A 24,769-nucleotide genomic window follows, 5' to 3' on the forward strand; every position below is an offset into this window, starting at 1 on the left:
CATAATACTCTGTGGCTTACGCACAAACCATATCAAAACCCTAACCTCAATAATACGCGCTCCAGCCTTGCTTGTGTCAGTTCAAATGTTCTCCTACAACACGTTAAAAACATACCGCAAAACAACGTCGCCAGGTTCCGTTTATCTGTAGCTTCCTGAATTAACTGGTTGACCGTCGCACCAACGCTCAACCCGTTCGACAGCTTTTGCGCAACCGTCGTCAGCGCACGCTCGACCTCTGAATCATGACTTGTCGTAGACCCCTTCGCGGTCCCGGTCGACGTTGACTGGCTCGATCGGCCGGGCGAGTCGTCGGCGTCTTGCAACCTCTTCCGTCTCAGTGGCGAAATCGTCCTGTACACCGTCAGCCGGTAAATTCGACAACCCCAACACTCACCAAGAATATAAAGGATCGTATTTCAACACGTCCAGCACCGTCATGATACTGTCCGACTCCTGCCGCAGCACCTGCAGCACAAACTCACAGCACCGTCTAAACACACCCTCAATACCGCTTATTCCCATACCATCAATCACATCTCTAGTCAGCCTAAACGGAACCAGTTCAGGAATCGGCAGCACTCTGCCCTGCTCAAACGCGACTCCAAGATCAATGTGCACCGGCTCGCCTGTCGTCATGTCAAGTAGAATATTATTGCAGTGTCTGTCCCCAACGCCCAACACGTTCCCCACCATCGAGTTCGCCGCGGTCCCGCGCGTGTACGCCGTCCGCTTCTCGACCCACTCCCTTGGCGACCGGTACCGGGTCATGAAAAAGTACCGCATCGCTGGATGCATGTGTTTGCTAATCTCCTCGTACACACGCACCCGCTCACTCACAGGCTTGCTCGCAGCGGCCTTGATCTTCTCCCGACACTGCGCCCCGGTCCAGTCGGCTGGATGGTACCGCACGTGCAGAGGCTGCAACGCGTCCTGTAACGCAATCGTGTGCCGCACAAACTCAATGATACCAGACGTATGCGTCAGCGGAATCACTTTATATGTTCGTACGTTCAACTGCCGCAGCTTCGTGGCCTCGTTACCGACAAGCAGCCTGTTGACTTGGCCAAAAACCTGCTCCATGATGGCGTCCTGCCGCAGATCGTCGTTCCCGCCCTTGACTAATATCGTGTGCTGCTTGCCGTCGCTCGAGTGCAAAACACAGATCTTAGGCTGACTCACACCAGACGCCAGCACAATCGAATTGGACACAGAACTTACTTTTGGCACAGCGCTGTAGTCTCCATCCGCGCGCAACCCAATCTCTAGTGTCGGCGGCGGGACTTTCAGCTTTGGCAGCGTGTTCATCCACCACGTTCGATCAGTCACCACAGCAAAATTTAACTTCGTGTTCTTATCTTTAATGATTTTTTGCTTCGCGAGCCGATGCGCTTTGTCCGCAAACTCTCCTATCGGGCTCAAATACTTGTCGAAATACTCCTGGTCAGCTTTAAACTTTGCCCATATCTTCTGCCCTGCACGACTCCGCCGTGCCGCACTTTCGTCCCCCGCAAGCTGCTGGAAGGAGTTTTTGAGTGCATAAATCTGGTACAAGCTATGGTACGGATGCATCTGACAGATCTTGGTCACGAGGCGGTTCAGCACCCGTTGAAACTCAGACTTAGTTTCCTCCCACAGCAGCCGAGACGACAACTGATTGATCCACACGACCAGTTTTGTTACCGGGACCGCGTCAATAAACTTCGCGGTCGACGCGTTGGCCTGCGACTCACCCGAGTTTGCCAACCACAACGAACAGAACCTGAACGCGTCGTCCTCGTACCGATCAGAAGCGGCCAAACTTTGAAGGTAGTATGAAATGCTGTGGTTAAGATACGACTTGCGGTTTGTAACGAGCCGGGCGTATTCGGTATCGTCAGATTGAAACAATTTCTTCACTTTAGCCAGATGGCTCTCAATCCTCCGCCGCTCAGACGAAACAGGCTCGACCAAGAGCAACCGCTCAAGCTCGTCAAGCTCGGCTTTCTTTCGCGATCGAAGCCACTCGATCCGTTTCAAGTCCTCAATGTTCGTCTTACTCTTTAATTGACCATCGCAAAACAGTGCGTACTCATGGTAAGTGTGTGCACGCAAGTCGCCGTCTTTCAAATTCCCTGCTTCCGAAATAGCTCGATTAAAATAGTTTGAAACAGTATCCGGACCCTTCAGTCGAGAATCAGAAACCCATCTGCCCTAAAAATGAGTCAGTCTTGCTTTTAAGTCGGGCCCAGTTACTTACTAAGACTGCATTAATGGTGGCTTTTGAAATATGAAGTGTGTTTGCGTTGCTTTCCATGACGCTCATGTTCGACGGCGCAAACTCAAGCATTCGGATCGCTAAATCAGTCTCGCCTTTGGCCCACAATACATGTGCAGTCTCGAAAACGTATGTCGTTAGTACCGACGAATCAAACTTCAGCTCTGGCCTGCCTGGGACTTTCAGCGACGCGCCAAGTCTCATTGTCTGTGTTAGTGCCTTCTGCAGCTCGCCGTGCTTGCGTGCCGAAACAGCCATGTCCCTGATGGCTACTGCTTCTGCATACCGGACCTCGTTCTGCAAGTCAACAAATACTTGAACGGGAGAGTTTTGCAATTCCTTAAACATAATCTGACGATTTAAAAGTATATCTTCCGAGTACGCAAATCTACACCACATTAGTCTTTACAAATCAAGTGTAGACAATTCCTTACTTTGTATTATTCATCCAATTCATTCGGCAATTGAATTTGTTAAGCAAGTCATACATGTCGTTTTTGTTTTCAACGTTCCAAATCTCCCATGTCTCTGCAGCGACTGCAAGCGTCTGCAACGTCTCGCGTATGCTTCTAGCCGTGTTTACACCGCCAACGAGGCCACAAAATAACGCCACGATGGGCTTCCTTATGATGTTGTCTGATGTCAAGGTCATCGCTAGGTCCGGTTTACTCACGTTGTGCAAAATGTCGTAAATCACACTGTGGCGACCCGTTGGAGTTTCAGCTGGTGGAATATCCCATCGCCCGAGCTTCCAGTACGACTCGTACGTCTGATCTGACCGAATCTCGTTCGGAAGCAACGCGTTCGACGCGGCAATTGACAGTTCATTCAACCCGATGGTTGAAAACGCGTTTATTATGCCGAGCGCGTTTTCGGTGTTGGCACTATTGTTATCCAACGTCGCACCACGATACGACAGTAACTTCCAACCGTCGTTTTCAAACTCAGAAAACTTAATCACAGACGAGACACCTGACTGAATAGGTACCCCATACAGGGCATCGGGGTCATCAATCTTTTTGTACAATAAAAACAAGTAGTTCCACAGCTCAGCCGGTTTACGACCCGTACTCCATAAGCCTTCGCAAATAAGTATAGCCGCGTTATACATCTTGCACTCAATTGCAGCGGTAATCAATTGCTCATGATCCAAACCTTCAATGCAGTTAAACCGAGACAGCTCGTTCTCGTCTTGGCTAAGTTTCTGATTTTGCAAATAAATAAAAGTTCGAATCACTAATGACGCATGATCCACTTTGTTTTGCATAACACTGGTAATAGTATTGTTCAGCATATCACTCACCTTTCGTGACTTACCGCCACCGAGAACGTATTGATGCATTAAATAAGGGAAAATCTTGGCGCCGTAATCTGTTGCAAACGGCAACAGGTGAGCGACGACTGTGTAAAAACTACTGACGTCCCAAAATTGCAATCGCATACTGCGCAGTTCCGCACAAATGAGCGTGGTCGATCTGCGTGTCCACTCTGTAAAGCTGCTGCCATCTGGTTCGGCCAACTTTTTAATCTCCTTCGGCCAAATACTGTCGATTTCACTAAACAGAAAGCTCTCGGCCGCCCCATCAGGAAGTGCTTTCAAAATATTCTTGTTTGTGCCTTGCAAATAGCTCACGATTTGACGCAATGCACTCTCGGCTAAGCGCACGACCATGTCGTCATCTGAATCAAGCATATCAAAAACGACTCGAATGATAGCCGAGACCGGTATCATGTATAAAGGCACGTCATGCACAATCATTTGAGGATAAATCTCAATATTTTCAGACCAGTCTTCAGGTACCTCACCGTTGCAAGCATACACACGTCCACAAATATGTGCAGCCCATGCAATAAAATCTTCATTCAGTTTATGGTCCTGACATAGAGGCACCAACAATGGGGCAATCTCGACACAGTCCTCATCTGACAGCAAAAGCTGAGATTGGGGCGATTGATGTAATCGTTGAACCTCTAGTGCCAGCAGCTCTAACGCATACTTCTGAGCGCACTTATCTAGAACTCCATCCCGATTTAAAATAACCCGTTTGATGTTTTCTGGCGGCCAGTGTGAAATGATTGATTCAGTTGTAAGATCACGCTCTAACGTGAGCACTTTAAACCAAATACGCATCTCCTTTGTGAACCCATCAAAAGAGGCGATTTCAACGATCTCAAGACAGCCTTCAACGTGTTGGACGAAGTTTTGTAAGTTTTCTGTTCTCTTCCCACCTTCTGCTTTTTCAATCAGCCGAGTGTACAATGCTATCTGCAGCGCAAATCGTACGAGCAGACTGCGATGCCTCTTGAATATTGATGGGATGTACAAGCAGCGTACAAAGTCATACACCTCCTTTCTGCATTCAGAAATCAGCATTAAGGGCAAGACAGCGTGCAAAACCATTCGCTCCAGGTATATCCCATGGTCTGCTCGATGTAACACCAGATGTAGTTTCAGCACTCTCAGTATTCTACATTTCTGAAGCGGGTGGACGCAGTCGTTAAGTTTGTCGAGAATAAGCCTGGCAATATATATCTGAGAACCGGCAGCTGGATGAAATTTATACAAATTCTCAATTCTTTTGACTGCTTTCAAAATATAAGGTAATGAGCGGTATGGTTGTAAAGGCATGAGCAACTGCACATCGGATGAACTCCTCACAAGTTCACTCCACACTGCACCACATCCTATAAAACCTTCGGTTTCAAATGACTCCACTGACACGTTACGCAAGTCCGCAAAACCAAGTAGTTTGGCTATCACCGTCGACCCCACTTTTTTTTCAGTTGCGTCTTCAACTGTGGAATAAACCATAAAGTCCCAACAACGATACGGGTCTTGTTCGTCGTTGCCTAGGATTAATTGTGTATAAGCTAACTCTTCCGCAAAGGCACTGTTACACAGACTGTCCTTTTTAACTCCAGTGATTTCACTTATAGAAGCAAGCTCTCTTGAGAATACGTCGCGATCAATTGTTGCAAATATGCCAACATAATCGAGACTGATAGATCTCACAAACTCAAGTTGAGACTGGTATCCAAATACTTTATACGCCACTGTGTTAATGCCACCAAAGGTTTCGTTCTCAGACCAAGAATAACATATCTGCGATTGAGTAATCTCAAACAATCTGCGCGCGTTTTCTAGACCCAGCTCTTGAGCGGCCACGTTTAAACAGAACGAAACATGATCTTGAAGCGCCTCAATCTCGGCCGCCTTGACCAAATTCACGATTGCAAGTCGGAAGGTTACAGGTGAAGCTGAGAGCGATTTTGCAATCGTAACCACGTTCACAAGCACGTTTTCTAGTTGTTTGTGCGTTTGAGATGAAGTCTCGTGAATGTCCATGTACAGATTTTCATGCACCGCCATGTCAAAAGTCCGATAAAACTGAGGAACCAAAATGGCAATATGAAACGATACACGAACGTCATTGTCAAGTAGCAATCCAATGAAGAGTGACCTGGAAGAAGACAGCAACTCATCTCCTCGAAAATCTGGATCAATTTGGCGCATTTGTAGAAGTAAATCAGCTAATGCCATCTGGACTTGATGCGACGTTGCATTCGCTTCGATGGCAAGTTTAATCAACCATTTGTACATATCAGTAGCCATTAATCGTAACGTACTATGGTCTAGCGTCTGGTCTAACCAAACCTTTGCCACAGACTTAAGCGCCAGCGCACAGAATTCTTCTATGTACCCGCTCCGCTCGAACTCGTACCGTCCTAACAGCCTCCTTCCGATCAATCTCAGAGTCTTCTCAATGGATTGATTCATGCCTTCAGAAATAAACACGGTATGTAATTTATCAAGAATTGAAGGTAGACTCATGTATAGCACCAGATCTGACATTTGGTTAAATGATTTGACAAAAGACTGCCCATCATGGTTGCGTGAAAACCACAGTAAAAATTTGCAATGCATTTGTACGAGTATTTGATATCGTTTTGAGAGCTTGCTAAGCCGAGATAGTTTCCAAGTTCTAGGCACATCAAGCAACTCCAGACTCTCTTTTCTGGCATTATTGACGTCGCCGAAATCCGGGTCTTCATTTGTAGAGTCTCCCTCATTTTTTGCAACCGATGCTGCATATACTTTAGCTTCCAAAACTGGAGCAATCTTCTCAAGCAACCCGGATAAATCATGATCAAATGTTTCGACGCCGCTCGGCTCTAAACAAGAATAGGATACTGACACAGTTTTAAGCAACTCCTCAACGACAGAAAACTCCATTTGATCTGCCTCAATTCTGGAAATAATTGCCAACAGCAATTGCTTGACTGGTGAGGGCCGTTTGGTAATGAGAGCAAACAGCAAAGGCATTAAGCGTTTTTCCATCTCCACAAAAACTAAAATACATGCCATCAGAACAGGAAATACAGCCTCGCTAATTTGATCTGGAGAGAGCGTCTCAATCAACGGCACATAAACTTGGAGTGCGTGTGTTAACGATTCACGAGTTTGCTGCAAAATGGTATTCGAAAACTCAGCAACGTATATATCTTCGCAATTTTGAGGTGGATTTACTTTTGTAGATGTTTTTAAAACAAAATACTCAATCGCTTGCTTATCTTCCTCAAGTTGCAGAAAATACTCTGTCAGTGAAGCGGAATCAAAGAGACATAATACTGGCTCCGCTCTCAGTAAAGGTAATGCTTCAATTCCGCAACATCGAAGCAACAAGCTGCATATCGCTGGAATATCTGTTACTATAAAGGAGCGCCCGTGTCGTAGAGCTCTATTTTGAAACGAGTCTTTGCCTGCAATTTTGCTAGTCAGCCACTTGGCAACAAGCTCTGGTGCATTTAAATTCAGTTTGAGAGAAGCTCGATGTCGAGCGAGTAAAAATGCATCTAAAAATTTGATGGATGTAGAAGTCAGTGATACAGGACCAAGATTGTCAATTGATGTAAGCATTGAGTCCATCGCTGGCGCGATTTCAAGGTACGGTACTGCCTCGGTCGATAACAGCCTTTCCAACAAAAACGAGCTTGCATGGCATGTTGCATGAGAAGTTACACGCCGAATAGCACTTAGACAAGTTTTCTGAAAACTATGCACACTTCTCGTTTCTGCTAGGCTAGCCAAGTATCCTAAAGCAATCATGGTCCAAGAGGCAACGCTTGCATTATCAGAACTGACAAGCTTCTCCAGCTCCCAATAGATACTACTAAGGTGTGAGCTTTGACTATGCGAGATCATGAAGGTCACAAGCTGAAGAAGAGCAACTTGCTGAGCCCCATTTGCGGTACTAATTTTGCGCACAACATCAGTTACTAGAAACTGTTGCTTGGAACCATTTGTGCGCTCAGATCCACTAAAGTCAGTGAGACGGCGGCGTTTGTTTGGCGGCTCATTGGAAACGTAAGCTGTACAGAGTTTAGCAAAACAATTCTCCGACCGCAATTACAATACAGACCATTATCTGTCGAGTCAAAAATAGACTCTGTTAGAAATTCAGAGTATTGTGCCAGAATCATTAAGCTTAGCCAAGGAACAGCGGCCTTGTCCGATGCTAGTGAAAAAAATGGTAAGCTAAGCCATTCCGAGTCTGCTGGTTGATAAAACGCAATATCGCCCAGCTGTAATTGATCACGAGTTATTCTACCGGAATATTCTGTAAATACAGTAAAAAGCAAATTGTTAATTGCTTCCCGGTACTTATCCGCATTCGCTGGAATTTGCAGCGCCGGACGGATATATGCCACAGTAACAATCAATTGCTCTTTAAGACCAACAAGTTTGGTGTTCCAGAGAAAAGACACCACTGTAACAAGATCAGCAACCATTTCATTGTATAGACTCAAATCATTGACTATAGCAATTGACAGAATTCTATTCACACAATACATAATACTTCTGTGTGCACTCGTTTCGGAAGGCTGGCAGATCAAGAACTTAGTCAAGACTGAATTCAGTCTCTGCATATCAGGTAAAATTGGAGCGTTAGGAGCAGTCATTAACTTTTCAAGACAGGCAGCAAGCTTGACAGTAGTTCCAGAAATTCGAGTATTCCGCTGTAAATCTGTGTCAGACGTGTGATTTTCAATGCTCGTCCAGCAAAGCTCTGCAATACTACGCCAGTCTGCTCCAGAAAAATGCTCAACGTGCGGAGTATGTGTGCAGATCAGCTGCAGGATATGACTGTAATCGAGAGATAACTTTTCGAAGTAGTCGTCGCCATTAGCGGCAATCTGCGTCGTATGCTGAATTATAGCTGAGAGTGTTTTTGTTCTGAAAACACTGATTCCGCGTGCAACAACAGCACGCAAGGCTGTCGTGGCCTGTAATGCACGCTCGATGACCACTCCAGATTTGGTGCCATTTCTGAGTTTGATATAGTTGCTTCTCTCTTTGATCACAATCTCAAATATTGCTTCCGAGAGTTTATGATATGACTTGTCAGAAATTGTTCCTGTTCTTGAATCATTCAACAGTCGACGCAGAGACTGTAAACCTTCAGACCGTTCTTTGATTTTATCGTTTACTAAACTATCTAAATCTGTAAATGTTTGTTTGCATAAGATTTAATTGAGCATACTGTAAATCAAATAAAATGTGTTATCGGCCATTTAGTAGTTCTACAATTGCATTTCATTGTCCCGCTAAGCTTATACGCATTTCACAATTCGCTATCTGTTAAATACCTGTCATTTAACGATTCTCGTGTACCTTGAGCTAAAGCGCGTATTAACGCGTAATAATAATCACGTGATATATCACGTTCAGATGTGAGTGACAGCTTGCGGCTACTTCGGGAAAATCATCGGATTGCGATATTACCACCGAAGCAATACTACTTCGGATCTTCTAACTCGATCCGAGTCACTCGCTTCAAGTGTTGCAATGAAATCCAAGTTTTAATGATTCGCAATTAAATAGAAACAATGAGTAGGTAGTTATTAGCGCGGTGGTTCTCTGCAAGATTATTAACACGTAAAACTATGACGACAAATCATGCGGAGGCCGGAATTAAATATCTTTATTGATCGAATGTATAACTGCTGCGCCTGTAGATAAATTGAATTTACGCGCCAGTTCGTTTGACCAATTTGATAATAGGCAACAGCTGTGAAGTCTTAAATATGCTGGGAGAGCCGCCTTTCTAGACCTTTGATTGAGCTTGCGTATCACTTGACGCACAAGATATAACACGGTCAACTCCTCGTCCTCAATTGTGGTTTTCAATCAAAATGAAAGTTTTGGTTTTGGGGTATGTGGATCAAAAGTGGTTTGCAAGCAATTGTCTATGTATAGAGGTTGTTGACTGGTAGTCTAGAGCAACCGGTTTTATTGGCAAACCTGTAGCACAAGAGTTTGCCGGTCAAGGCTATGATGTCTATGGCCAGACAAGAAAGGACAGTGCGACTGCCGAGCTGCAGAAATCTGAAATTAGGCCAATTGTTGGTAATCCAGCTCAAGTTGTGAAAGAAGTTGGTGTAAGCATGGACGTCATTATTGATTGTTTAGGCGCACACGGCGGCAGTGTAAGCACTGGCGTTTTTGAGGAAGTTTTGGCAGCTGCAAGGACACGAGGGCCTGCCTATAAACTTGCTTTTATTTTCACTTCTGGCACCTGGACTCACGGAGAGCCTACGATAAGGACGGAGTTTACTTCTGAGAGAGCGCCTCTGGGCATCGCACCCGAGCTTGTTCAATGGCGTGCGATATTTGAGAAGCGAATTATAACATCGGTTAACGAAGAAGTGAGTGCTGGTGGTTCATGTCTGATGCCTATCATCATTCGTCCAGCAATGCTTTATGGTCGTAAAATGTCAATCTTCTCAGATATGTTTGAACAAGCCTTCTCCAAGGAAGAGATTGTCTGGCCTGGAAAGGCAGGCGTCACAAGATATAATACTATCCACCAGGATGATCTAGCTAGATTGTATGTTTTGGTTGCTGAAAGGGCTCCAGTGTTCAATTGTCTTTGTCTGGACGCATCAAATCCAATGACCGAAGGTGTTGAAGATATCTTGGCTGCTCTCTGTGCAGCTGCAGGAGAAAACAAGACTTTCAGACTGCGAGAGTCTGAAAATATATTTGAACTTGCCATGGGAACAACAGCCAAGAATAGGCCCTCATTAGGATATGCTTTGGCGGGTTGGACCCCACGTAAGCCTGGTCTTATTGATGGTATGCCAAACTACTACAGCACTTGGAAGGCGTATAAAAAATAACGACGAAATTGAGACTGGCAAATAGTGAAGAACATGCACCTTCTTAGAGCGCCAGCAATAAATATTTAGAAACATTTTATGAATTATAGAAGTATTATAGTAGCCAATCATAGAGATGCGACTTATTTTAGCCAATAAAGCAATAATAGTACGCCTTCTTATTTGATTATTTTTGTTACCAAAATCAACACTATTCTGGTCGGATACTTGCTCCGAGGCTTCACCGGCCAAGTTACCGTTCATTTGTCTCCACCGGAATGCATGTGGAGGAGACTGATCTACAATTTAGCGTATGCTCTTACACTGATGCATTGTTAATTTTCTTTACATACTGATCCCCACATTAATATAATTATTATTACACAAATAAAAGTAATGATTAAAGAACCATAAATTCTTTAACCTTGACAGTGATCAACCGGATTAACTAGATTCCGACGCCTCACATCTGTGCAGACGTGTGGTTACTGAATTTGGGGTAAAAAATCAACACAAAACCCTTAAATTTGATGCGCCTCACAGACAAACTCGGACGCATCTCGACATATCCCACACCTGAAAAAACCTTTGAGCTTCTGAGAAATTTACTTACCACTTCCTTATTCCTCGGGTTTATTGAATTTCAAATTATAATATTTACTTCGTTAATCTAGATCATTAAAAATGGTAGGCTTATTTCTTATGAATAAGATCAATTGATTACATGGTCCATCCTACCTTGACTTTATGGTTCGGGTTATCGGCAACATGTTAAAGTTGATCACTGTGGATATAAACAAGATATTTTGGATCATACACTAACTGGGGCGAACTTAGGCGCGAAAATTTTTTGTCGGCGGTAACTTCAAGATGAACGGATCGAAGGCTTCGATCAAGCAGATTGTTGAAAGTCTCAACGCTGCTGAGCTTCCTACTGATGTTGGTATGTTGAATTTAGACAAATAACTGAGATTTGATCATAACTGACTGCATAAAGAAATTGTTATTGCTCCTCCTGCACTTTACCTTCACTGGGCCCATGACCACCTCAAGGACACTAAAGTTGAACTTGCTGCTCAGAACGCTTTCCCAAAGGACAACGGTGCCTACACTGGTGAAATCGCGTATGGTTTAGTTTGGGTTTGTAAGAGAAATAGCAACTGATAATATTATAGTGCACCTCAGATCAAGGATGTTGGCGCTACTTGGGTTATTCTTGGACACAGTGAACGTCGTACCATTATCAAGGAGTCCGATGAGGTATGTGTAGCACAGCTGTTTTTAGCTTTAATGCTCATTTTTTAGTTTGTCGCCGACAAGACCAAGCACGTTCTAGAACACGATTTGGGTGTTATTCTTTGCATTGGCGAGACTCTGGAGGCAAGCTGTTCGCTTAAATGTAACAATTACCAGTCTAATAAGATTTAGGAGCGTGATGCTGGAATGACTCTTGAGGTTTGCAACCGTCAGCTTGATGCTGTTTGTGACGTAATTAAAGATTGGTCTCGCATTGTCGTTGCCTACGAACCTGTTTGGGCCATTGGTACTGGCTTAGCCGCTACCCCTGACGATGTAAGTCGGAATTCGGGCAAAACTTTTGAGTTCACACAATCTAACAGAATTTTAGGCTCAATTCACTCACCATGAGATCCGCAAGCACTTGACTGAGAAGCTTGGAGAGGAGCAGGCTAACTCCATTCGTATCATTTACGGTGGTAGTGTCAACGGCAAAAACGCCGCGTCTTTCAACGCCTGCGCCGACATCGATGGATATCTCGTCGGAGGTGCCAGTTTGAAGCCTGAGTTTATTGACATTGTCAACAGCAGACAGTAGATTTTTGACGTGTGAACTGGAATCGCGTGCTGGTTTTTCGTGCGATACACTTATACGAAATTATGCAGTTGAAAAAAGTAATTAAATAGTTAAAGCGATTTTTTGATTATTTACAAAATTAAACATATCACAAGATTTAATCTCTGTATGCCATGTAAATGATATCTATATACAAAACTAAGACTTAGCTCACTTAACTTGCCAATCCATGCTTCTTGCACTCTCCAAGAATATCACCAAACACCCCTTCTTTCCCTTGTGTAACTATAGTTGGCGACACACTGGCATGCCCTGTGCTATTAACTTGTCCACGGAAAACGCGTCGGGCCACATTCATAATGTCAGCCACGGTCAACTTTTCAATGTTCGCGCTCATTTCCGCAACCGGCACTTTGCGGCCACTAACTTGAACCTGTCGTCCCAAATCTTCCAGCTCGGTCATTTTTGACTCCAAATTCATCAGAAGCGAACTTCTGAGCTGGTTCTTGGCACGTTCAACTTCGATCTTGGTCAGGCCACCGACAAATTTGGACATGCAGTATGCAAGTTGAGTGGAGATGATGGCCGGAACCATACTCGCGTATTCTGGCAGACAAGATACCATGACTCCAAACAGGCCCGAATCAGAATAAGAATGATTAAATGCAGCGCAAGTCTCCATAAATCCGTATCGGTTCAGAACGTTGGTGTAGAGTCTGGAATACATGCCTTTGCCAGGTCCGCCTGCAGAGAAAGAGCCTCCGCCGCCTAATAAAGTCTGAAGAGTCGCAAGCGCGTAAATATCAGGATCATTAATTGAAAGACCTTCAAATGCAAAGTACAACGTAGCCAAGTCAGGCTGGTTTGGGATGTTCTGAGGCATTTCCGGCAAGGACAAGCTCCCGCCAGTGTATCTAGCGACCTCATATTCGACAGGAATTGTGCCGCATGGCATGTCTCCAAACTGCTTTGTCGCAAGTTCTACCGCAGTTTCATGATCAATACCGACGAATGCAGCGACGATTCGCTCGGGAACATAGAATTTGTCAATATAGCTTTGAACATCATTTTTCTGAATCGTCGGCAGCCTTTCCTCTGGACATAACAGCGGCAATCCAAGAGTATTATCTTTATATGCAACAGTATGCAAAATTTCAGGTAAAATAAGATCCGGTTTTTGCCAAATTTCGCCTATTTCATACTGTGCTGTTTCTTTTTGCACAATCAACTCTTCCTCTTTAATTTCTGGCCACCGTACTGTAGCCGACAACAATTCAAACATTGAACTCACGTCCTTGTTAAAAACGGCGGCTTGGTAAATTATAGATTCGCGGGATGAAACGCACATGTAACTACCTCCATGTTGGCTCAGTCTGGCTTGCATTTGATCCGCAGAGTATCCTTTTGTAGACTTAGCAATATCTGTTAATATTATGGAATAGTTAAAATTTGCATACCCTACCTGAAAGGCCATTCGATCCATCATATGGCTCAAACCGGTATGAGTCGTGCCTTCATATCGAGAACCGGCGTCGACGTAGAGACCCAAAGCTGCAAAATGGCCATGCGGACCATCAGTGGCCACCCGCAAACCATTTGGCAGGGTGGTAACCTTAAATAATTCCGCGGTACTTTTCTAAAAACTCGAATTAGTGTCATGATCAAAGACTGCGCTTGTATTTCGTACTTTGGGCGCCGATTGAGAGAAGCATCGTCGAGAAGCGCTTAGGCCGGGCTGACCTAGAATGTTTTGTTGCCTTATTCCTATCCGACGGTACATTCTGTCTGTATAATATGAGATCTACAAGTCTATTCTAGACTTTATATTGTGTGGTAGTAGGTGGACAATCCGTGAATAAGTGCACACACAGTTCGAGACTTCGTTGAATCCTCACTTTAAAATTCACAGAGCTTAAACTGTAACTACATCCCGCCCAAGACCTCCCAACTCTTTTGCCATATAAATTACTTCCTTATTTCCATACTCAGCTTTTTTAAAGGAGACGTGAGATATTTTTTGCTATTGGTATATATCATTATGCTTCATTTGTTTTGAATACTACTGCGAACAAATTTATAATGGCAGTAGAGACAGGGCGGCGAGTAAGTCAGATATACCAACTGCTTTCGGACTCGCCCCAATCATCACCAGACGAGCAGCACATCGAACTGGAAGCGGAACAAGCAGACAGAGACAACGCAGTATCAATTAGAGAAAGAAGCAATAGTCAGTCTTGGTCTGAAAATGGTCGTGATAACATCTCATCAAATGCCAGTCACGGCACTACAACGCGCCCAATGTCAGAAATAGTAGACTTGGAAACTCTACCGGTGGAACAACCTAGAGCGAAACGAAGGCGCGTGATAATGGATGCGGAACGGGAAGATGTTATTGAAGTAAACGACGATTCAGATATCGAGAGCATAGGCAGTGAGATCACAATAGAAAGTTCCGACGAAGACTTCGATGTGAACTTACCTCCTATAAGAGAAGAGAAGCCAGTTGTTAGTTCAACGTTGCTAAGTGAATTCACTTGTGTAATTTGCTTTGATCAGCCTGATATTCTAGCTGCTTCACCATGTGGTAAGTGTATCTTGAAAAGAGAAAAATAATGTAACTAACATTGTTTAGGTCATCTATATTGTTACAATTGCATATATCGGGCACTAAGCTCTGGCGTTAAAGCGACAGCTGTTACCGGCGAATGCAGTGTATGCAGACGAAAGGTTCAGTACAAGCGAATATTACCGCTGGAGATGAAAGTCTTGGACGACGAACTTGACGAAAACGACGGACCGAGTAAAGAAAAAGTAGCAACATGAGAACACACACATCAGCACAGTCAGCATTTACCGAAGTTTGAATTGAAGTAAAACAAGCAATGGGTATCGGAGTCGATCATATTTTTGTACATACTTAGGCAAATTAATCAGATGTAATTCACACTACAAGTACTCAGTATATGTAACAAGTAAATCAGCAGATCTACTTTCATGTATTTTCGAAGATGCCCAACAGACAATACGAAATACAAACAAGAAAAACAAGAATGGCAAACACAAAAACCAAAACCAAACAAGCTGGTTACAAGAAAATAACATGATAATATAACAAATCCGGCCTGCAAACAAACAAAAATTAAAAACAATACAAGCTAAAATGTGTGCAAACAAGGTTACACGTAATAGGAAAAACATCTATGCTCTCAAGACTCCGCAACAAAACATCAGTTTCCTTACGCAATTTTCATATCATGCACATCATCGCACAGCTTACGTGCTAGGCTTCAAAACATGTGCAATTAGTCTGTTGTAGTAGCGGAAACAATCATTCCATCAAAAACAAATGGGCCTGCCTCGTTGGCTGGAGTCATGACATTCATCCTCGTGATCAAAGACTCGACCATATCATCATCATCATCATCGTCAGCTGCTACCTCACCACTACTGCTTCCACTGCCACTAGCTGCATCACTTGCACTGTTAGCCAGCACCTCATCAACGTCATCCTCACGCTGCTTGATCGTTGCTGCTAGCACTTCACTGCGCTCATCAGGTGACTCGGCAATCATGGACTGTTCAGGAACCTCAACGTCAGCTTCTAAATCGCATACTGCCCTACAGTTGGGACATAGAAATTGAGGATATGCACGAATAATAATAGGTCTGATGCACTTATAATGCCAGACATGCGAACAAGGCGCAACAAACAAAGACTGACAAGGTGCGACCGAAACTAAACAAATGCTACATTCTTGTTGCTGTCCATGCGTAGGTTGTGATTGAGTAAGCGATCGTAGCCTAGTATGTGCCGACGCATTGAAGTTATTGATGCGTTTCTGCCACGAGCGGTTGATTTCAACCCGCATCTTGACACATTTGTAGACCTCTTCGGAACCACCTCTGAAGTCCATTCCTAGCTGAAGAATGTCTCCGTCTTTAATAGGAAATGCTTGAGAAACTTGACATGCCGGTGACAATCTTATATGATTTAAAAATGTGCCAGACGACGATTTAATATCTTTGACAAACCACTGAACGTACTAATTAGATAAAAACACGCTTAGAGATCAGCAAAACCTACCTGTCCACTTTCGGACCATAATTCTGCATGTGCACGAGAAACAACTTTGCTCTTAAAAACGACGGGTGCATAAGCTGCTTCTAATTTCGGTACTTCTTTTTTATCTGTATAACGGCCGAGTTTAATGATGTTTCCTATTTTGCCACGACGTTCTATCGGTTCAAAATACAGCGCAGGAGTTGTGGACGAGTGGTCGATAAAGGGGGTCATTCTGATCGACGCTTCCTCTTCTTCGTCTTTGGACGACGACGCCGCTGGCGATCCGGTCCCAGTGCTTGAAGATGGGCCGGCAGCATCGCTAGCAAAGACTTGAGCCGTCAAGCCCGCCGTAGGTAGTGATGTTGACAGTGAAAGCTGTTCCGCAGCAGCCGACACTGCAATCGGCGTCGATAGTGTATGTGATCGTGGCCTAGCACTTGCTGAGGATGGAGACGCCAAAGCGGTTTGAGAGGCACTTGCAGATGCCGATGTTGAGTTTGAGTTGTTTGACGAACGCTGTAATCGCGAATTAGAGTAGGACCTAAATGCAGCGGACAGCCGCGGTCGACGGGGAGTTGATTCCGCTGCAGCAGAGGACATTTCTTTGAGTATAATATACGGGATATGCAAAAGAGACTTGTAATGTTAATATGAGAGCACGACCTTATATGGTTTGTGTGTCATGAGAGAAGGTTGGCTTAAGGGTGGTTCGAGCCATGCAAATTGGATCGCTCAGATTACAAAACTGTAAATTTTATGGCCTTAATGTAAATAAATAGTGCAATTAATGCTTAAATGCTACATGTTTGTGCTATAAAAATTTTAACGTTTTGTACTTGAGCCACACGTGACTCTACACGGTACTGACTATAGGCCGGGTTCGACTGTCTTCGCATAGTAAAATATGTAACTTGTGTATTATTGTCTAACTATTACGCTCTGTAATCATTATACTGGAAAAGAAATAGTTATAAAAAGTATGGTATATACGTATATGTATATATACGTATATATACATATAACAGAAGGCACTAATGATTACTATACTAACTGGACCCGTGTATAAATTACCCCTGAACGTTAATGGACAGGTAACTTAATTTGCTTATCAAATGCGTTCTAAAGATTTCGCCTAAAAATGCTGGCGCTATTTCTGTAGATCTTATCAAACAAAATCAAATACTTTCCGATAATTGTCATTATACAGAATATTAGATATGTACATTATATTGACTTAAACAGCTTCTTAATTTGGGCGTCGTGTCTTCTGCATGGCAATCACTGTCTCGATTTTCTCTGAAGCTAGTTCCAGCTTTTGTTTTCGCTCTTGTAAATCCAAATGCCGGCGTACTTTAGGATCTTCCCGAGCAAAATTCGTCATTTGCTGTTGTGCGAGTCCATGTCCAAGTCGAGAGTCAAGTTCCCTAGGGAAATGGTAATAAAAATCTGATAAAAGCTCGACATTCAAAAACAGAACAGCAGTCTGGGTCAGCTTGTCGGCGACAACATCCAAAAATATTTCAGGACAGTAGTATTTATTGTCTTTACTCTTGCACTGCTTAGATTTTAAAGCCTGCATTCTCAGCCGCAGAATATCAGCCCGTTTGTTTAAGAAAATGCCTTCGCGCCCTATGAAACATTAGTCTTCTTTGTACTCTTGATACACATACTCATACCCTTTTCGAGTAGCGCCTGACTAAAGCCATAAACTTCGTTCGCATCTTCAAGTCTGACTTGACCCTTTCTAGTACGCTCAACAAACCCTTCCACTTGTGACAATTTTCTGCTACTACCAACGCTTCGCTGCAGCTTATTGTATGCATCCTGGCATTGTTTCAACTCTTCTTTCAGCAGCGCAAATGCGTGCTCCCGTGATCTGCTCCACTCCCGATCTTCAACTTCAACCTCATACTTGTATGGTTTGATACAGTTCTCGACCTGATCTGCAGTGGAGTAAAATCTTGAACCAAGAATTTCCATAGTAGCGTCTTGAATGACTGTTTTCACATATGGATGGCTCTTGAATGCCCCGATGTTGACCAAATGCTCCATCTCGCCCGTCAACGCATTTGAAACAAGCGTCGTCGACATGCGGCCAACTCCAGATTTAGTCAGGCTTGACACGCATGCGTCCAGTTGCCGGTGCCAATACACATCATCCGCAGCTGCAGTAGGTAACTCAACGATAGGCTGTATGATGGACTTAATTGTCATTGGATCACTAGCAGGAGTCACCTCGTTGTCATCTAGCCGGTTCCAGTATCTCTGGGCAAGCAAGTCAAGTACCCGCTGATCAAGTTCACTCTTGAGCATTCCTTTCACTTGCTCCCTGCCAAATCTGCTAGCAAATTCTTTGAAACTAAGCTTGAAAGAATCCAGTGACTGAGCAAGGTAAGATTCTGCCGTAAGTGGTCTGTCATTGTATTCGACTTTGAACTGATATGACGTCTCTTCCAATTCCTGATGGATAGCGTCGGACGTCGGCTGGAGACTCTTTGCCATAGTGCGCTCCAAAATGCGCATCAACTTGTTTCTTAGATTCAACACTCCCAATGTCACTTGCTGCTGCTGCGGATCTTCGGCCTTCGCTGTCATTTGAGCAAAAGCAGAATGTCTTCCAAAATAGGCTTCTTCGTTTCTTGCAATCACAGCACCAATATCACCACTATCACCGCCACCACCTAGTCTAGACAGTAAACCTGTACTTGACCGCATTGAGCTAGGGACTTTGCTGACAACACCGACATATCCCATTTGAAGTGGATAATTCCGATTTTGTAATAATTCTGCAGCACGGGTGGGTTCTACTAAATCCATCTTTGTAATAACACCAATAGTACGCTCACCTCTAGGATCAACACGTCTTGACGCCCGAAGAGCCGTTGAGTTGGCGAGATCAACATCAGCCGCAGAAATCGCTAGAATAATGTTTGGCGCAGCAATGTACTTGTCGCACAAAGCAGTGATCTTTGTTTTTAAACTTTCCGGCTGATCTGCTGCTGCCAACTGGATATATCCTGGCAAGTCAATCAAGGTGAGATCTGGTACGTGAGGTGAAACGATATTGAGGCGTATGGGGTCGTCAGATACAGCTTCAGTATCTGTGATTGCGAGATTTAGATCCGTTAAAGTCCGCTGAATTTGTGTGAAATCGGTAATCTTTCCAAGCTTCAACGCCGGGAATTCTCCGTATTCTGCCGCCGCGTCAGGTGCATTGATGAGCGTTAGCTCGATCGGTCGGCGAGTTACCATATTATTACCCTTTGGCAGAAACTCATGCCCAACAATAGCCTCCAGAACTGACGACTTGCCAGAGCTCTGTGATCCAACCACGACAATTGATGGCAGTTGAACACGCGTGGCAGCGGGATTTCCACTATTGGCGCCAATCTCTTGCAGCAGATTTCTAATCTCGATCATTTTACGCGTCAATAGCATCATTTGCACCGTCGACGCAGCTGCCCGTTCATCTGTATCTTCATTATTACTAGCAGCAGTTGCTGCAGATGCTGCACCAGCAGCAACTAATGTTGACGTTTCACCGCCGTTGCCGGGTGATGAGTTGCTTGAATTGCTGCTGTCGTCATTGGAACTTGACTTGGAGCTGTCGCTTGTTGATCCAGAATCAGAATCTTTTGACTCAGACTTCTCAAATAAGGCCTTAAGCCACGCTGGTGCATTTATACTTTCGACGCCGTCTATGATGTTGGTCGCTGTACTTTCGACTCCATCGTAAATATTGGATGCGGTTCCAGAAATCCAATCAGTTGCCTGTCCAATTTTATCTTTCGTAAAACTTGCTGCCTCTTTGTAAAGTATTAATATTGAATTTGATCAATTTTATCCTTGCAGATGTGTTTCTTACCTTGAACTTGATATTCAACATACGCAATGCCAGCAACAACAGCCCCCCCTGCTGCAGCTGGTACTCTCACAAACTTACCCAAAAGCTTTCCAGCAGAAGAAATTGATAGCCCACGACTCGTAGCTGCACCTCCTATCCGTCTGGATTGCGCCAGACTATAGATACTTGGCCGAGCTCGAACTAGGAGTGGCGGCAGCTGTCGTCTCTGCAGAGCAGCATGGCGCATTATGCGATACATGGCTTGCAAATAAACAAACAGTGGCTTATCTTTTGCCTTGAACAGCTATTAAGTACTAAATAAAACACTTTATCAGTCTGTGTCTGCCTATATGGCTAAATCGGACGACTTCGCTTGTGAATAGAGCCCATATGTCAGTGTTGGGACAATCCGCAAAGCCCTGAACCCTGCGCCCTTAACCCTAAAGCTATAAACCTTGATCCCTGGCATATACCGACCGCTATTCGAGTCTTCAAGTTAGAGGGATGGGCCGGAATTATGCATAACATTTTGAAGTAGGTAAAATCATGTAGTTCTACTTTAAAATGCTCCTATGTGCTTTTGTCGCTTTCTATCCCTGACAAATTAAAGCTGCTTGCATTTTATTAATCTGCGTGCTGCTTTTATGTATCTCTACGTGTACCTTGGTAGGATCTGTTACTGTTGTTTTGTATTGCGCTGTGTTTTAAAGTGGTTCTGCTTGTTCTATTTATTTGGCGTAGATATCTAATACTTCTCAATAGTTCTCATGCGTCTTGCTAATAATGGGTCTGCGTGGAAGGCCAGACTGTTTGAGAGCTTACTTGAAGGCATAGTAGTTCATAAGACTTTTCACAGGTCTTCTAACTAAGGAAACAAATACGAGGCCAGAGCGGCATTCGTGATTTGCATCAATGGCGAAGTTTTAGTCTTTCATGCGACCTGTGCAAATATATAGTGGTTCAGACAAGATTATCTTACTGCTTATTTAGATTAGTTATGCATACTATAAGCATACTGATGTTTCCGGTGGCTGAGTCTAAGTGGATTATTTTTTCCTAATTTCTTTTATATATAATTGCCTGCTCAATCTTCCGCCTTCTACTTGTCACTACTATTCTATTGCAAATTGAAAAACAAAAACTCGCTTTCCACCTGATCTACCTGATCTACTTGTCGTACCGTTAAATCACGGCTTTCCGATCACATTTATATTACAACTGCTAACTCTGACTCCCTTGTTTGTTTTTCTGCTGCTATACCAGGTACAGTCAAATTTGATATCGCGCGACATAAGCAGACATCCAATGATGTTGCTCTCGACTCACACCACAAAGGTTACATTTCACGCTCCATGCAATCATCACGTTCAAGTACGGTCAAGCAGATTCTTAACAATTACGGCTATCAGTACCATGCAAACATAACCCCCCCTCAACTCCTGGTCAGATTCTCTGGCTCAAATCTCTACTGGTTTTTCTGATGCCTGGGTTCAGTAAGATGAAAATGAAGAATGTTGGAAAGACTCTGACCTTTGCCCTGAAAGCGGAATTTTTGGGCCGGCAGATTCATCTACCTATGGAGTATTTGCTAGCGATGCTTTCTCAATTGGGACTGGTAGAAATGCATCGTACAAGCCTTAGCACAGCTTGCAATGTACCTGCTTCAAGCGTGTAGCAAAGCTTTTAATTTTAATTAGTCTCACTCTTCATCAAGCTTTCAATATTTTTTTCTGAGTAAGCTCTTTCCATGAGCGCGAAATAAATAAATACTGGAACTATAACTAAAATATTATCAAGTTTGCTCTGTGACGACATTGGCCCCAAACTGCATTTATTGCGGAAGCCTTCACATAACACACAACCTCTCAGTAATTGCTCCGGATGCTTTTAGGCTTTAGCCCGTGGCTACAGGCGCAAACCTAGGTTACTGAACTTGATCTCTTTGTCATTTTTTTTTTTTTTTTTTTGATATGTTAGTCATTGCATTACAGATGCATTTGTCGTTGATATCTGAGGTGAAAGATCACGTCAATAATATAGTTGAGATTGAGGCAGTTTACTATTTCTGTTTAATATAATCTAATTGAAATCATACTACGGCTTCTGATATCAATAAAAATAACAAGCCATCAACTTTCTTGGCTGCAATAAATTGGCAACAATTTTGAAGTTGTGTAGGAATTGCTACTTAAAGCTAGCTTGATGTAACCTTTGGCGGCCTCATATTTATTTGTTGGTGTTCAAGACCGATTTTGGACCGTGACAAAATACGACAAAATGCGGAGGACTATTCTAGAAGTGTTTTAGTTTATCCACTATGACCATGTGGCATCTTTAACTTGAACCTCGAGAGCCTCAATTGAGACATACAAGGTATGTATGGCGGGGCCTTTGCCATTAAAGTTTCCCCCTTAATTAAAACGTACCGGCGAATACGCACTTGAGTACGCTCTTGTCTTTCGCTTATTTCAAGGGGACCTGCTTGAAACTAAATGGCATTCCTGTATGTGCATATATTAATGAGACTTGCAGGCCAAAAAAAAACTGGGTTTGAAACAATTTGTATGAAGGTGAACTGAAGTGTAAATTCCATATTTGTGCGCCACATCGCCATACGGTTGGGACCTAACAGGTTCACGACAATGCTAAACATCTTGCTATTGTTGCTGCTAGCTTAGTCAGTTTACTTTTACTACTGAATACATATGTTTTTTAAAAGTTCTATTATGTGGAGATTATTGGTGTTAATTAGAGAATGTGCTATTGACGGGAATGCATTTACGAGTCTAGGGGCTTATAATACACGGACAATGGCATCGGCGCCAACTTTTGTTCAATCAAATTTTGCTGTTGTATAAGGCAATTCTGAAACTGAAAGATCATAACTATCTATATATGCATTATATAATTTTTCTATTTGTGCTGCCACTTTTCAGTTCTGTTGCTGTTGCGGAATCAGGCACTATTCAGTTTGGCATCACTCGACAGAAGAGATCGCCCGATACTGCTGATTTTTTTCAATCTCGTCATCGCAACCGCTTAGCTCGTCGCCGTGCCGAAGCACCAAAGACCGTTCAGCAAATTCTTGACAACTACAACTATATCTATTACGCAAACGTTTTGATTGGCACTCCAGGTCAGGAAATCCAGCTTATTATCGATACTGGATCATCTGATACTTGGGTTCAAACTGCTCAGAACGTGTTCTGCCAGGAAAACCCCGACTCCTGTTCTACCGGAATTTTCGATCTGCAAAAATCATCTACCTACGACCCAATTACAGATGAAACTTTTTCAATCCAGTACTCAGATTATACTTATGCTAGAGGAACGTACGCCCATGATTCATTCGGTATTGGTGGTGCTACTGTCAAAGGCTTGACTATGGGAGTTGCGACAGAAGGGAACGCTACAGACGGATTTATGGGTCTTGGATTTCCCTCTAACGAGGCGCTTGTGTATCAAAACGGTCTTAAGGCAGAGTATCCCAATCTTCCTCAATTGCTATACAAACAGAAGTATATCAAATCCCTCACATACTCTTTATGGCTGAACGATTTGCATGCCTCAACTGGCAGCGTGCTGTTTGGGGGAATTGACAGAGCTCGTTTTGAGGGTGATCTTGCGATACTTCCACTTGCCGATTATGTCGAAGGTGCCACATTGCAAGAGTTTTTCATCACTTTGGACGCCGTCAGTATTACAGAAGCGAAAGATAGAAAGCACAGTTTGGGAAAGCATCTTGAGGAGCCAGCTTTACTTGACTCCGGAACTTCATTTATGTACATACCTGAAGACGTTTTTCAAGCTCTCGGTAAGACTATCAAGGCAGAGTATAATGAATATTTGGATGCTTATGTTCAAACATGTGACATCACTGACTCAGACGCTACTGTCGACTTCCAGTTCAAAGGGGTCACAATTAAAATCCCATTTGTCGAGCTGGTCCTTCCTGCAACCACGGACGACGGCGATGCTATGTATTTTGAAAGCGGAGAACCGATGTGCATGATTGCTATTTCATCCAACACCGGTATTGGTGCCAGCATTTTGGGTGATACATTTCTTCGCTCTGCTTATGTTGTTTATGATCTTGATAACGCGCTTGTTGGTCTCGCTCAAACGGTTTACAATGCGACCCAATCGGATATCGTTGCTATTTCTAAAGGCAGAAACGGAATTGCAAAGGCAGCTAGTCGGCCTGTTAGCACTAAGACCAAGAGCAAGTCTCAAACCTCCACTACCTCGAAGGGTCATAAGCAAACGTCTTATAAGGGCTCTCCCAACATCACATCAGCACTCACCCAGACGTCGACTTTGGCACCCATGACGACTGCAGCTTCTGTGATTGGCAATTATACTCATTTCACGTCCAGAATGCATCCAACTTCCAGTTCGCTTCTGACTGTGCCTACAGATACCAGTGCAGGTACTAGGGTTGCTTTGTCTACTCTTACGCTGAGTATTGTGGTCGTTATTGTAACGGCCGTCATTAATTTTTAAAGTGTAAACTTTAGTGTGTGAATATGTAAAGTAAATTGTTTATTAAATCTTGTGGTAATTATGTATTACTTAACTTGAAAAATAGAATGTTGGTAATAATATGCAAGACCGTATGCATTGATCGTACGA

General features: G+C 43.6%; 8 protein-coding genes across 8 annotated transcripts; 4 read left to right on the plus strand and 4 right to left on the minus strand.

Annotated features, from left to right (window-relative positions):
- Window positions 1-46: 46 nt before the first annotated feature.
- V1512DRAFT_248886 (uncharacterized protein) lies at window positions 47-8,830 on the minus strand (the record flags this gene model as incomplete). Its single annotated transcript, XM_066914583.1, has 7 exons — window positions 47-66; window positions 116-354; window positions 398-2,193; window positions 2,240-2,645; window positions 2,692-7,627; window positions 7,678-8,754; window positions 8,800-8,830. The coding sequence occupies 7 exons, from the start codon at window positions 8,828-8,830 to the stop codon at window positions 47-49; spliced, it is 8,505 nt and encodes a 2,834-aa protein (XP_066770334.1).
- Window positions 8,831-9,054: 224 nt separating this feature from the next.
- Window positions 9,055-10,574, plus strand: V1512DRAFT_265469 (NAD(P)-binding protein). Its single transcript, XM_066916899.1, has 2 exons — window positions 9,055-9,471; window positions 9,538-10,574. Exons 1-2 carry the CDS (start codon window positions 9,452-9,454, stop codon window positions 10,436-10,438), a joined length of 921 nt encoding a protein of 306 aa, XP_066770335.1. The 5' UTR covers window positions 9,055-9,451; the 3' UTR covers window positions 10,439-10,574.
- A 429-nt stretch (window positions 10,575-11,003) lies between these two features.
- On the plus strand, window positions 11,004-12,385 carry V1512DRAFT_287391 (Triosephosphate isomerase). The gene is made up of 7 exons (XM_066918110.1): window positions 11,004-11,104; window positions 11,255-11,360; window positions 11,415-11,541; window positions 11,593-11,677; window positions 11,723-11,797; window positions 11,846-11,989; window positions 12,045-12,385. The coding sequence occupies exons 1-7, from the start codon at window positions 11,102-11,104 to the stop codon at window positions 12,249-12,251; spliced, it is 747 nt and encodes a 248-aa protein (XP_066770336.1). The 5' UTR covers window positions 11,004-11,101; the 3' UTR covers window positions 12,252-12,385.
- V1512DRAFT_265475 (Metalloenzyme, LuxS/M16 peptidase-like protein) lies at window positions 12,333-14,286 on the minus strand. The gene is made up of 3 exons (XM_066916900.1): window positions 13,918-14,286; window positions 13,693-13,866; window positions 12,333-13,641 (listed from the first exon to the last, which is right to left on the minus strand). Exons 1-3 carry the CDS (start codon window positions 14,008-14,010, stop codon window positions 12,445-12,447), a joined length of 1,464 nt encoding a protein of 487 aa, XP_066770337.1. The 5' UTR covers window positions 14,011-14,286; the 3' UTR covers window positions 12,333-12,444.
- Window positions 14,141-15,182, plus strand: V1512DRAFT_241344 (uncharacterized protein). The gene is made up of 2 exons (XM_066914251.1): window positions 14,141-14,814; window positions 14,863-15,182. The coding sequence occupies exons 1-2, from the start codon at window positions 14,310-14,312 to the stop codon at window positions 15,051-15,053; spliced, it is 696 nt and encodes a 231-aa protein (XP_066770338.1). The 5' UTR covers window positions 14,141-14,309; the 3' UTR covers window positions 15,054-15,182.
- Window positions 15,183-15,808: 626 nt separating this feature from the next.
- On the minus strand, window positions 15,809-16,533 carry V1512DRAFT_185806 (SMAD/FHA domain-containing protein; the record flags this gene model as incomplete). Its single annotated transcript, XM_066913128.1, has 2 exons — window positions 15,809-16,264; window positions 16,315-16,533. Coding segments are annotated over 2 exons (675 nt in total), but the record flags the coding sequence as incomplete, so codon positions are not given.
- Window positions 16,534-17,203: 670 nt separating this feature from the next.
- V1512DRAFT_241350 (uncharacterized protein) lies at window positions 17,204-20,529 on the minus strand. The gene is made up of 3 exons (XM_066914252.1): window positions 20,159-20,529; window positions 17,970-20,099; window positions 17,204-17,922 (listed from the first exon to the last, which is right to left on the minus strand). Exons 1-3 carry the CDS (start codon window positions 20,394-20,396, stop codon window positions 17,540-17,542), a joined length of 2,751 nt encoding a protein of 916 aa, XP_066770340.1. The 5' UTR covers window positions 20,397-20,529; the 3' UTR covers window positions 17,204-17,539.
- Window positions 20,530-22,571: 2,042 nt separating this feature from the next.
- On the plus strand, window positions 22,572-24,741 carry V1512DRAFT_265481 (aspartic peptidase domain-containing protein). The gene has a single exon (XM_066916901.1). The coding sequence runs from the start codon at window positions 23,033-23,035 to the stop codon at window positions 24,638-24,640; it is 1,608 nt and encodes a 535-aa protein (XP_066770341.1). The 5' UTR covers window positions 22,572-23,032; the 3' UTR covers window positions 24,641-24,741.
- Window positions 24,742-24,769: the final 28 nt, after the last annotated feature.

This window comes from Lipomyces arxii (assembly GCF_038497795.1).
Source record: "Lipomyces arxii strain Phaff 12-163 unplaced genomic scaffold V1512scaffold_14, whole genome shotgun sequence".
Taxonomy (NCBI): domain Eukaryota; kingdom Fungi; phylum Ascomycota; class Lipomycetes; order Lipomycetales; family Lipomycetaceae; genus Lipomyces; species Lipomyces arxii.

What these genes read in the sequence shown, in the direction of transcription:
- V1512DRAFT_265469 (XM_066916899.1), top strand. Translation starts at nt 9,452, where the DNA reads ATGAAAGTTTTGGTTTTGGG. An exon ending in ATGAAAGTTTTGGTTTTGGG is followed by an intron (nt 9,472 to 9,537) that starts GTATGTGGATCA and finishes CTGGTAGTCTAG; the next exon opens with AGCAACCGGTTTTATTGGCA.
- V1512DRAFT_287391 (XM_066918110.1), top strand. An exon ending in GCATTGGCGAGACTCTGGAG is followed by an intron (nt 11,798 to 11,845) that starts GCAAGCTGTTCG and finishes AATAAGATTTAG; the next exon opens with GAGCGTGATGCTGGAATGAC. An exon ending in TAGCCGCTACCCCTGACGAT is followed by an intron (nt 11,990 to 12,044) that starts GTAAGTCGGAAT and finishes ACAGAATTTTAG; the next exon opens with GCTCAATTCACTCACCATGA.
- V1512DRAFT_265475 (XM_066916900.1), bottom strand. Translation starts at nt 14,010, where the DNA reads ATGTACCGTCGGATAGGAATAAGGCAACAAAACATTCTAGGTCAGCCC. An exon ending in TCTCTCAATCGGCGCCCAAA is followed by an intron (nt 13,867 to 13,917) that starts GTACGAAATACA and finishes TCGAGTTTTTAG; the next exon opens with AAAAGTACCGCGGAATTATT. An exon ending in TGGATCGAATGGCCTTTCAG is followed by an intron (nt 13,642 to 13,692) that starts GTAGGGTATGCA and finishes GATATTGCTAAG; the next exon opens with TCTACAAAAGGATACTCTGC.
- V1512DRAFT_241344 (XM_066914251.1), top strand. Translation starts at nt 14,310, where the DNA reads ATGGCAGTAGAGACAGGGCGGCGAGTAAGTCAGATATACCAACTGCTT. An exon ending in TCTAGCTGCTTCACCATGTG is followed by an intron (nt 14,815 to 14,862) that starts GTAAGTGTATCT and finishes AACATTGTTTAG; the next exon opens with GTCATCTATATTGTTACAAT.
- V1512DRAFT_241350 (XM_066914252.1), bottom strand. Translation starts at nt 20,396, where the DNA reads ATGTATCGCATAATGCGCCATGCTGCTCTGCAGAGACGACAGCTGCCG. An exon ending in TGTTGAATATCAAGTTCAAG is followed by an intron (nt 20,100 to 20,158) that starts GTAAGAAACACA and finishes TACTTTACAAAG; the next exon opens with AGGCAGCAAGTTTTACGAAA. An exon ending in TCAGGCGCTACTCGAAAAGG is followed by an intron (nt 17,923 to 17,969) that starts GTATGAGTATGT and finishes AATGTTTCATAG; the next exon opens with GGCGCGAAGGCATTTTCTTA.
- V1512DRAFT_265481 (XM_066916901.1), top strand. Translation starts at nt 23,033, where the DNA reads ATGCATTATATAATTTTTCTATTTGTGCTGCCACTTTTCAGTTCTGTT.